General features: G+C 51.4%; 1 protein-coding gene across 1 annotated transcript in view; it reads left to right on the forward strand.

The window, feature by feature from the left end:
• The window catches only part of JPH3 (junctophilin 3), a 62,344-nt gene that overhangs the window by 49,086 nt on the left and 721 nt on the right, over positions 1 to 12,537 (forward strand). The window contains exon 4 of the mRNA XM_009904465.2: positions 11 to 930. Within this exon, the coding sequence (XP_009902767.2) occupies positions 11 to 930 (920 nt within the window). The remainder of the gene's footprint in view (positions 1 to 10; positions 931 to 12,537) is intronic.

Below are 12,537 nucleotides of genomic sequence, written 5' to 3' on the forward strand. Positions count from 1 at the left end.
ACACAAAAAGGTCTTGAATGCCAGCGGCCGAAGCGCCAGAACTCGAGCGATGACATTGAGGTCCTCTCCACCGGGACACCGCTCCAGCAAGAGAGCCCCGAGCTGTACCGCAAGGGCACCACCCCCTCCGACCTGACTCCTGATGACAGCCCGCTGCAGAGCTTCCCTGCCAGCCCTTCCTCCACCCCACCCCTGGGGCCTTCCTGCAGGAACAAGAGCGCTCACTTCTCCAGGCAGGTGTCGGTGGACGAAGAGAGGGGTGGGGAGATCCAGATGTTGCTGGAGGGACGCGGTGGGGACTACTTGCGACCCAACAGCTGGAGCGAAGAGAAGGTCAGTGGGACACGGGGTGTGAGAAGCGGGACCCTGCGCAGCAGTCAGCTGGGGTCAGCCTCGGTCCCTGAAGACTACAGAGGTCGGAGCGGAGGACATAAACATTCGGCCTCCAACCACAAGCAAAGAGAGAGGTGGACAGATTCCCCAGCCACAGTTTCATGGACTTCCCACCACAGATCCCATAACCACAGCTCAGGGAGCTCCAAGCTGCTTGAGCTGGATGAGGAGAAGATGAGCAATTACGAGATGGAAATGAAGCCCCTCATGAGGATGGATTCTTATATGCAAGAGATTCACACCCAAAAAAGACACTATAGCAAAGGGGGACCCTGCAGGAGCATGTCTGATGACCACCGCGGGGAAGAACGGGGCTTTGGGGTTCAGAGACTAAGGTCTAAGTCCCAGAACAAAGAGAATTTCAGGCCAGCTTCCTCTGCCGAGCCCACGGTGCAGAAACTGGAAAACCTGAGATTCGGGGACAAAGCTGAACCTCGGCTACTGAGGTGGGACTTAACCTTCTCCCCACCACAGAAATCTTTACCTGTTGCACTAGAATCTGAAGAGGACAGTGGGGATGCGCTCAAATCCAGTACGGTAAGTAGCTGAAATGGTGTGGTGGAGGGTGACTGAGACACCCGGTGCGGTGCTGCTGTGGTGCTGCAGCGGAGCAGAAAGGGAGGTTGCTCTGCCTGCAGAGCTGCCCCCCAGCTTATGATGGGTTTGCGCCTTGAATCCTGCCTCTTCCCTTCTTCCATCCTCCGTAACAGCATATGCTGGACCCTAGTAGGGGGTTTTCTCTGCAGCCTGCCTTGGTGGGAACAGCAGGTTTTTCGCTGGAGGTTGTGAGCAGCAAGCTTTGAGTTTGTTTTGCAGCTCAGGGCCAGCAATAAAAATACATAATGGCTGGGACTGTGAGTGGTCAGCTGGTGGGAAAGCTGCAGGAGTAGTCAAGGTGTTGGTGGGGCTTCCTTGTGGTTATGGCAGCATCATGCTGGCCTAAGAGTGTGGTGGGTCCTTGTTGCAACATCAGTGCTCAAATCCTGGGAGCTGGACATTGTGACAACCTACAGCAGTTCTCCGTCGCTCCACCACTATGTGGTGGCACTGGAGCAGTGGCCTTGTCACCACATTGTACTGGAGATCTGACCCAGGTGGAGGAAAGAAACATGGTCATGGAGAGCAGGGGACCATGGTCATGGAGAAGGGGACATTACAGAGGGGTTGCATTCCTAAGCTGACCACTGACCTGCAGGTTGTGACACAGCTCAGGGTCTTCGGTGTGTGGATACTGCTGAGCCAGGAGGGAGTACAAGGACCTCAGTGGGGTTGCAATGCCAGAGGGTATCAGCAAACTGGAAACAAGAAGAAGGGCATAGTGGTGTTGGGTTCAGGACTGGACTAGATGAGCTTAGAGGCATTTCCAGCTGTAATGATTCTGTGATTCTATGAACTAAACTCCAGATCTGCCAGAGTTTCCCTGCTGTGGATAAATCCCCCCCACACTCAGCCCTGTAGCTTTCTGGCTTCCTGTTCACCTCACAAACTTCAGCACAGGCTTGAGAGCACCCACAGGGCATTGAAGAAGGGCTGAACACAGTTGTGTTTGCTGGTGAACTGCACCCTAGGACACATCTCACTGAGCTCTCAGCACACACCAGTGAGCACACAAGCAGGTGCCAGGCTGTCCTTAGCTCCTAGCAGAGATGCCTCTGAAGCACTAGAGATATGACAGGCAGCATTAGAAACCTGGCAGGCTTTCAGAAGGGAGAAGCAGCAGCAGTAATTGCATGGGCATCAACCTTGTTGAAGTCTGTGGGGCTCACAGATGGTCCAGCACTGTTGATAACGTGACCTCAAGTGGTAGCAGGGAGCTGGGAGGGACACAGGTTGCAAAGGAGTTAGGAGGAATGAAACCAGCATTTCTCCTTTCTGACAGACAGAGGTTCCTCAGATAGATTGCTGGCACAAGCAGTCCTTCCCCTGCCCAGCTCAAGTCAGATTTGGACATCAACTCTGTTGAAGTCTGTGGGACTCACAGATGGTCCAGCACCATCGATAACATGACCTCACATGGTGGTAGGGAGCTGGAAGAGACACAGGTCCCAAAGGAGAGATGAAACCACCATTAAGTTCTTTACTATGAGGGTGGTGGCACACTAGGAACAGGTTTCCCAAGGAGGTGGTGGAGGCCCCAACCCTTTGAGATTCATGGTCAGGCTTCACAGGGCTCTGAGCAACCTCCTCTAGCTAAAGATGTCCATGCTGACTGCAGGAGGGGGGTGGGCTAGATGCCCTCTAGAGGTCCCTTCCAAGCCACTGCATTCCACGATTCTATGATTTCATGTTGCTGACAGCCACAGCCACTCACAGATGGTCCAGCACCTTTGATAACATGACCTCATGTGGTGACAAGGAGCTGGGAGGAATGAAACCATCATTTCTCCTTGCTGACAGCCACACGTTCTTTGGGTAGATCGCTGGCACAAGCAGTCCTGATGTCTCTCCCCACCCAGCTCAAGTTAGACTTGGCTCCCACCTCGCAGCCTGCCCGCTGGTGCCATCCTACACAAACCTCCTGCCCAGGAGGAGCATTGGAGCTAACACTGGAGGCAAACAGCCACTAATGCACCGTTCATGGCTCTTCCAAGTGAATGCTGGGCACTAAGGAAGGGGCACAGCCTGCATGGAAAGGCACACAGAAGAGCCATTAGGATGCACATCATCCTTTGGAAGTGCTGGAGCTGTGAAGCAGCATGTTCAGTTTTCTCACATTCATAACCGAGGGTGGAACAGATGGCGAAGGTTTGGGAGGAAGCTAATGTAATACAGAGGAAGAGATAATATGTGGATTTAAATAACCCACAATGCCAGCAACAATTTGTTCTAGCAAGAGTTGCACTGTGCTGGAAGGGTTTATGTTTCAGTGGCCTGGCTGGGAGGGGAGTTGGTCAGAAAGGCAGGGGAAGGAGGTGTAGGAGAGGAATAGGAGCTGCAGTGATTTGTGTGCCGGCCTCCTGCCTAACACCATGGCCTTGCCTGTGTCTTCCATCAGGGTTCTCAAAGTACATCATGGTGGTTGAATCCCTATCCCTGAAGGTGTTTAAAAGATGTAGTGCTGAGGGACATGGTGTAGCTGTGGATGTGGTAGAGTTAAATAATGGTTGGGCTTGAACTTAAAGGTCTTTTCCATACAAAACAATTCTCTGATTCTAAATTCTGGATTCCTTTCCTGTCTGTGCAGATCAGAGAGCATCTTCCCTTAGGTCTTGGGCTTGTTAAAGGGAAAAGTATCTTTTCCAACTGTGGTTCTTCTATGGTTCTATGAATCTATGACCCTATGACCCTATGACTCTGATTCCATGGTTCCACGATTCTATGAATTTATGATTCCACAACTATAATTGCATGATTCTAGCAGTCTGACTCCATGATTGTATGATTTCAAACTTCTATGAACAGGGTGAATCCCTGAGGAAGAGGAGGGCATGGCTAAGGGGGAAGGATTTATCCCATGGTCCCACATCCACCTCACCCAGTGCCACGGTACATTCACACACATAATCCTGCCCCAAATCACCGCATCCTGCTCACACTCTAGATCTCTTCACACAAGCTGACGGTTCCCCAGCTTCCCCAATTTCTCCTGCTAGCCTGAAGCATCCTTCTCCTTCTGGCTCACCCAGCAGCTCGCCCCCAGCATGCCGGCTGGCGGGCAGGGCGGGCTGTGCGCACGCGTGTGCGTGCCCGCGGGGAGTGCCCACGCCGCTTCAGCTTGCCTGACAGCCTGCTTCCCTGTGATCCACAGCACTGCCATCTGTGAAGCTGCTCACTGAAAAGGGCATTTCTCATCTCCCAGACAGCTGGGCTGCTTCAGAAAGGTGTCTGCCAACCAATGGGAAAGATGCTCTTAGCCGCGGAGGGCGATTTTTGCCCTACCTGGAGTATTTCTGCACAGGGCTGAGGTCACCCTCATGGGTTAGCTTGCTTTAAAAATAAGCTGCCCTAAACCAGCTTCAGACATTCTATTGATGAACCCAGTGGCTTGGCTCAGCATTGGAGTGTCAGCTCCAGCTTGAGAGCAAGCCCACCTCTGGTGGTGCTCATGGGAATGAGATAGAGACACAGGCCTTGCAAAAATCCAGCCCTAAAAGGTTTAGGTTGGATATTAGAAGAAACGTCTTCACCAAAAGGGTTATCAAACACTGCACCAAGCTGCCCAGGAAGGTGGTGGAGTCTCCATCCCTGGAGGAGGTCAGAAAACCTGTAGACATAGCACTTAGAGACATGCTTTAATAGCCATGGTTGTGTTGGGCTGCTCCTCTCAAGACTTGTTCTCCAGACCCTTCACCATCTTCCTTGCTCTTCACTGGACACACTGCACCACTTCAATGTCCTTCTTAGAGTGAGAGTCCCAAATCTGAACCCAGAACTCAAGATGTGGCCTTACCAGTGTTCAGTACTGGGCAGCAATCCCTTCCCTGGTCCTGCTTGGGAAGCCCCCTTCACTGGGGCTGCACATTAGTAATTGGAAGTTGCTCTTATAAAGATCATTTCTTGAGGCCACCTTTCAATAACATTGATGCAGTTCAGTGCTGCTTGATGCTGTCTATCAGGGTACTATGTGGTTTCAGGGTCATCAAGCCACTGCCATGGTCACAGAAATGCTTTAAAATGACATTTCAAGCCACCTGCTCTTTCAGTGTCTGTGTGTGCAGTGACCCCTGCACATCCAGAACAAACTCACAGCAATTGTCACCACTCGGGCAGATGAAGACGGACACCGATGCGCCAGGACTCGTGTCGGTGTCTGCCGGATTAAGGGACTTACATGAACGTCACCATCCTTGCTGGCCTTAAAGACCCACGAGGCACAAAGCTCAACCCTGTGCCTGAATGGTTCACAGGATCCTGGAGCCTTTGAGATGATCTAAAATGGGAAAGGTAAAAAAGGAACTGTTGAGACACTGGAAAAGGAAAGAGGTTGTCTCAGATGCCAGCAACTCTTTTATCCACCAGCACGAAACACATCACATTTTTAGGGGTGGGGGGGGAAAAAAGAATACATCTCCTCTTTCTGCAGGTGCTGAACATCTGCAGCTTCTAAAAGGGGAAAGAAGTGTTTTAAGCACAGAGGTCCTCAGCATGCCTGCAAGAAGGGCCAGTGCTCAGGCACAAATGGAGCCTGATTCATCTGCCTGTCCTCATTTAGCAGGAGCAATCACGGACGTTTAGATGAAGGCTTCTAGGGACACGTTGTGGTCTTGTTAAAGGCACCCTGGAGATGTGAGTAGGCTCAGAACTTGGCCCTTTAAAATCCCTGTCTCATCTCATCCAGAAAGCCTGGTGGTAGGGCAGCAGCCCTCCCCAGAAAATAAATAAATAAATTGAAAGCCACCCCAGCCACCCCTGGCATTTTCTTCCCTTGTCACTTGCTGTTGGATAAGATCTCAGTGGGCTCGACTGTTTGCTGCTGGTTCTGCTTCTTACTGCAAACAAAGCAAGGAAAAACAGCTGCAGTAAAAGGAATTTGCAAGACATCAGCTGGGTTAGGGATCTCCAAGAGACCCCCTTGTCCCCTCCAGGTACCCACTGGGAAGGGATTCCAGCAGCTGCAGCATCTTCCATCCTCGCTCCCTGCACAAGGGGCGGATTTTCCATCCAGATATTCTGAGCAGGTTTTGCTGTCGCTAGGGAAAGTGAGGAGGAGGCAGCCAATCTGCAGCCAGCACCGGGCTCTGCTGGAGCATTCCCTGCTGCCAGAGACAAGGATGAGGGAGGGGACCTGGGCAGGGGGCTCAGCCCAGGATGAGGGAGCAAGGTGAGGAGGATGAAGCGTGGCAACTTGCCCCAGGAATGCCTGATGATGGGGCTGTGGGGTTAATCTTGAAGACACTGAGCCCGGGGTGGAGTGCTTTCATCAGCAAAGTTTGGCACCTTTAACTGAAAAGGGTGTAAAATGGGATAAAAACAAGAGCTGGTTCTTCCTTCTGTCCCAAACAGGCACCGGCTGTTTGCATGGTGAATCTTCACCTGCCCCTCAGACCAGATACTTCTCTCTGCCTTTGGAGTCTGCTGGGAAAGAGTCCTGGGGACTTTTTTGTCCTTATCCTCCTTGGGTCTAAACCCTGTGGCTTACCCCTGTGGTCCTCTCAGTCCTCACACTTCAGGTTTTTCCATTCTTTTCGTTTCTTAATCCCTTCCCCAGGTCTCCTAACATAGGCACGTCTGGGTTTTCCTTGTTTCTCTCATCTCAACCAAACAGGTTGAAACCCCAATCCCACATGGACACAGCCATACAATTTTAGGCTATAATTACATGGGAATAAGGAGGAGGATCAGTGCCACTTGTCACCACACCTCTAGAGATGAGCCTGGTCTGAGCATTGCTGCGGGGGCTGCAGTGTGCATGGGAAGAGGTGTCGCAAGCACAAAGCAAATGGGTTTGGGGGGGAGTTAAAACAAATAATAATGAGAAACTGTTCTCCTCTAATCTCTTTTATGTGCAGACATTGCAGGCATTCTTGTAACAACACGAGGTAAATAATCTTCAGAGAGAGATGTGATGTTTAGCTTGACAGGGTCCTTTTAAAACCCTTTTAATCTCAGGGACCCTTTGATGTAACTGAAGTGAGGACCTTGCTGACTTTGCTCATGTCATCCAGGATTCATGTCAAGGTTTTGAGCCCAGCTCCTGTCTTCCTGCTTTGAAAAAGTTGGGGTCAAATACCAGTTTTTGACCAGACAAGAACTAAAATCCTTTAAAACATACCTCTAGCTCCAAACAATATCTTGGCCTGGATCAGGAAGAGTGGGGCCAGCAGGACCAGGGAAGTGATTGTCCCCCTGCGGTGAGCACTGGTGAGGCCACACCTTGAGCACTATGTTCAGTTTTGGGCCCCTTACTCCAAGTGTGTCCAGAGAAAGGCAAGGAAGCTGGTGAGGGCTCTGAAGAACAGGTATGGTGAGGAGCAGCTGATGGAACTGGAGTTGTTCAGCCTGAAAAAAAAGAGGCTGAGGAGAGACCTGGCTCCATACCATTGCCTGAAAGGAGGTTGGATCCAGGTGGAGGTTGGTCTCTTCTCCCTAGTGTCAAGTGATATGACAACAGGAAATGGCCTCAAGTTAGAATGTCAGGGGCTGGAAGAGACCTTGAAAGATAACTGAAGTTGCACCAGAGAAGGTTTAGTTTGAACATTAGGAAAAATTTGTTTACTGAAAGAAGGGTCAGGCTGCCCATGGAGGTGATGGAGTCACCATCTCTGGAGGTGTCCAATAGCCATGGTGGTATTGAGTTGATGGTTGGATTTGCTGATCTTAGAGGTCCAACCAAAACAATCCTATGTTCTGTGAAACCTACAGCTTGCTCCCAGCTCCACAAGCACCTGTGACAGGAGGTTTGAAGCAGAGGTGACAAAACAGTTCAGTTATGAGACACCACTGTGTCCAGTTCTGGGCCCCTCTGTTTAAGAAGGACATTGAGACTCTTGAACATGTCCAGAGATGGGCAACAAGGCTGGGGAGAGGCCTCAAGCACAAGCCCTATGAGGAGAGGCTGAGGGAGCTGGGGTTGTTTAGCCTGGAGAAGAGGAGGCTCAGGGGAGACCTTCTTGCTCTCTACAACTACCCGAAGGGAGGTTGTAGCGAGGCAGGGGGTTGGTCACTTCTCCCAGACAACCAGCACCAGAACAAGAGGACACAGTCTCAAGCTGCACCAGGGGAAGTTTAGGTTTGAGGTGAGGAGAAAGTTCTTCACAGAGATAGTTGTTAGCCATTGGGATGTGCTGCCCAGGGAGGTGGTGGAGTCCCCATCCCTGGAGGTGTTCAAGAGGGGACTGGATGTGGCACTTGGTGCCATGGTCTAGTCATGAGGTCTTGGGTGACAGGTTGGACTTGATGATCTTTGAGGTCTCTTCCAACCTTGGTGATTCGGTGATAAATCCTTGCATTCGCTTCAGCCAAAGCAGGTCCTTCCTGGTTGCACACTGGTATCAAGTGCCTGTTCCTCTTACACAGACACATTCAGCATCTCCTGGGCTCCCTTCCTCAAGTCACAGGAGATGCTGCAATACACTGGAGAAAGCAAACCCAATCCCTTCTGTTTCTTCTGCTAAATGCTCCTTAACCACTTTGCAGCAGCCCGTCCCTGGCCATTATGTGACGATTCAGCACCAGTGTCACAGAGCTGCTATGTTTTCAGCCCTTTCCAAGGTGCTGAGGCTAGAAAGCAATGCACATGTATTTCTTTTGAGGCTTTTTTTTTTCCTTCCTGCTGATCCAAGTCCTTAGTAATTACACTTAATAGATCCCAGAGGGATTCCTAGGTAACCTGCACTATGGTTTCCATGGCAGAGAGGCAGAGCTTGCACCCCGCGATAGCAGATAATAATGGATTGTTAATGCCTAAATTAATTATGCTGCAATTGTATTTGTAAACCAGCTGTCCCTTCTATTCCCAGTAAGACTCTGGAGTTGCTACACAACAGTCAAAAAGGATAAAAACAAACAAGACAGAGGGGCAGAGATGGTGGAGGTTGGCTACAGCCGCCATCAGAGGTGCTGGCTTCATTCATTACGTCTACAGGAAATCTTCAGCCCTTCACTCTTTACCTCTAGACTGGTTCCTCCCAGGCCACAACAAGGGTTTACTCATATCTTGGTGTTTTCATGGGTCTGGGGCTGTGTTCCTGCTATCTAAACTTTCACAGAATTGTCAGGGTTGGAATGGACCTCAAGGATCATCTAGTTCCAGCCCTCCTGCCATGGGCAGGGACACTTTCCACTAGATCAGGTGGACCAGAGCCTCATCCAGCCAGGCCTTAAAAACCTCCAGGGATGGGACCTCCACCACCTCCCTGGGCAACCTGTTCCAGTGTCTCACCACCCTCATGGTGAAGAACTTCTTCCTAATGTCCAATTTAAAACTCCCCTCCCCTAGATTGGATCTATTCCCCCTAGGCCCATCACTACCTGACACCCTAAGAAGTCCCTTCCCTTGTCCAAACTGAGCAACCCCAACTCTCTCAGCCTGTCTTCATAGGAGAGGTGCTCCAGCCCTCTGATCATCCTTGTGGCCCTTCTCTGAACATATTCCAGCACATCCAGACCTTTCTTGTAATAGGGGCTCCAGGTGAGCTCTCACAAGAGCAGCACAGAGGGAGAGAATTAACCTGCAGGCCACACTTCCCTCGCTGCAGCCCAGGATCTGGTTGGCTTTCTGGGCTGCAAACGTACACTGGCAGCTCATATTGAGCTTCTCATCCACCAGCACCCCTGAGTCCCTCTCTTCAGGGCTGCTCTCGAACCAGTCCTTGCCCAGCCTGTATCAGTGCCTGGGATTGCCCCAACCCAGATGCAGGATCCTGCATTTGGTCTTTTCCCGTGCTGGAGCCTGGTAACCGTTCTGGGTGGTGTTCTTCGCACATGACTTGGTCTACAGACAGCCTGGCTAGTTAGCACAGGCTAGATGTCTAACATCTAGACAGCTAAAACTGGGTGAGAGAATGCTGCCAACTGGCATTTGCTTCCCAGTAAAGCAGGTTCTGGACTTGTGGGCACCATGCTGGGAGGCAGGAGGGGGTTTTGCAGTGGAGCCCCATCTCCTGAATGACAGGCAAAGGCAGTTTGAACAGATCTGTGCAGTTCTTTAGCACAACTGTTCCAGGGGGACCATCTCTTTTTGAAAACATATAAATAAAGAAAGAAAAGCTTTGCCAGCTGCTCACTGTCTGTGACACACAAACCCCAGGCTTGGAAAATCAGCTCCAACTCTGGCTTTCTAGCACCCCAGACCCTGCCACACCGCTGGCCTTGGGGACTTCTTGGGGCTTTCCTAAGTCTCAACAAGACCAAACACGAGATAAAGCATGGCCAGACTACTAAAGCAATATGCAAGGCTGCATGCCTTCCTCCTAGAGGTGGGTGGCTCACATTAGAGGGCTGGCATGTAGTGTGAAGGGCTGGAAAAACTGCTGGTTCTCAAACACTGGCTGCAGCTGCAGGAAGAGGCAGTTCACTGACCTATGGCCAGGCTGGGCTCAGCAAAACATCTCTTCCAAAGCACAAACCCAGCAGTGATTTGTCTTCTGCCTGGGCACCAAGCAGGAATCAGTTCTTAGAAACAGAAGACACACATCCCAGGACACCCTTGCCATCAAAGGGGAGAAGGGAAGCATTTCCTCTGAACAGAGGTTAATGCACAAAGACCTTACAAGTTAGAAATAAGCCAGACATAAGCATTTAGAAGTGCAGCAGGATTCATAATTAGAGCTGAAACAGAAGCTCCAGAGGAGCAAAGCAGCTTATCCACCAGCTGCCACCAGCAGGAATCCAGCCCCTGCCAAGACACGTTGGTGTCTCACCGTGGGGAGCAGCCCATACCTGCACTTGCTGTGTGGAGAGCCCTTGTTGGGGTTAGCACAGAGAAGAGGGTGTTAGAAAGTGAGAGCTGTAACAAGGCAGCAGAATTTGTGGGTTGTCAGACAGCTGGATTTGAGCCGCTCGGTTTGCAGAGACCCCTCCCCTCCCTGGTCATCTGATTTCTGGCACGGTTTTGCTGGCAAACGTGGAAGATCCCATCTCTACAGTGGCAGAGCAAGCATTTTCTCCTGCCTCTGCACTGAATAGGGGATGCAAGATGCAAATAGATGCAGACTGAGCCAGGGAGCTGAGCAAAACATTCCTGCACAGGAATCCAGTTGCTGCTGATGCAGCTGGGTAGGTGCACGTTGGTTAGTTTGGTGACTCCCCTCATTTTTCTGGGTGAGAGCATGACTGTGATGTACTGGGGGTAGAAAAAAAGGGTGTGCTCCCTCCTCAGACACCACCAAAGGGTTGTGATCTCAGTCAGTCCAACAGATCCATGCCAAAGTGTCTGTGTTTGTGAGGGTAAAGCTCAAACACCAGGGAATTAAGAGGCAGCTGGTCCTCCCCTGTACCTTCTGTCAGGAGAAAACAGCCTTCAGATTATCCTGGGCTCACCTCAGCTGCTCTACAACTTCACCTCCTGGATGGTACTGGAACGATCTAGCAGTCTGAGAGGAGCAGGGGCAGAAATGGTGCCTGTGACTTTGGCAGGGGAAACCAAGCAGCGAGCGGACCAAGGCTAACGCAAGTGTGAGAGCCGTTAAATCCTCTCCTGGCTGCGAGGTGGAGGCAACCAAATGCATTTTGTGCCTGCCAACAGAAACAATGACAGCGATAATCGCTGGCAATCTGTTATTCTATTAACACCAGCTCAGAAATGGTCAAACCCAATAATCTTTTGAAATGAAGCTTATACCTCCCGACTGCAAAGACGGCGCCGCAGCGCAGCGCTTGGCAGCGGCGAGGCTAGGGTGGAGGAGTGGCAACAGGGGGGCGGCTTCAGCCTTTGAAAGATTTTGCGTGGTGCAGGAGGAGAGATTTGCTGGGAAGCAGTCAGGCGTGGATACCTGGCTGCCAGGAGAGGCTCTCTGCAATCCCTCCCTTTGCTTGGCTTCCTCTGACCCTGTTGCTAAGCTACAAATATGCCTTTCCAGCAAGCTCCAGCATCCTCGCTCCCACCCACTCCCAAATGCGAACTGAATCAGCCTGTTCCAAAGAGATCTCTGGCCAGCCAACAGCTTTTGCTTTTGCTTTTCTTCCCCCCCCCCCCGCCCCTTTTTTTCTTCTTTTCTCCCCAGCAGCTCCGTGCAGTGGTACAAGGCCTGGCTCAGAAAGGGTGCCCACCCCTGCCCCCTGCCAACTCAACGGGCAGAGCAGCTCTGTTAGGAGGGCAGGAGCACAAAGGGTTTGTGCCATCCCGGGCGATTGAAGCTGGCACAGCTCTGTTGCAGCAAGAATAGACAAGGATACCAGCTACCCAAGAAATAGCTACCACCTACCTGCACACAGGCTTGCTCACCCTGATGCCAGCCACGTTAACACTTCAGGACAGCAAATGTTTGGTGGCAGGGATGAGGCGGCAGGGTAGATGTTTTTCTGACCGATGTTCTGCAGAAGGATGCGTTGGAGGGCTGTTTGCAGTCCTGATGCCGAGTGGTCCCTCTCTACCCAGCATTCCTGGGATGCTAATAGGGTCCAACAGCCACCTCAGGTCCAACACGAGTCATCTGGGCTGCCTTTGTGCTCAGTGGGAAGTCATGGATGCCTCTGGGGTGGGCTTCAACTCAGGCTGCAGCGGGTGTGTGACACAGGCTGGCTGTGGTGGGGACACTGGTTAAC

This window comes from Dryobates pubescens, chromosome 19, assembly GCF_014839835.1.
Source record: "Dryobates pubescens isolate bDryPub1 chromosome 19, bDryPub1.pri, whole genome shotgun sequence".
Lineage (NCBI taxonomy): Eukaryota > Metazoa > Chordata > Aves > Piciformes > Picidae > Dryobates > Dryobates pubescens.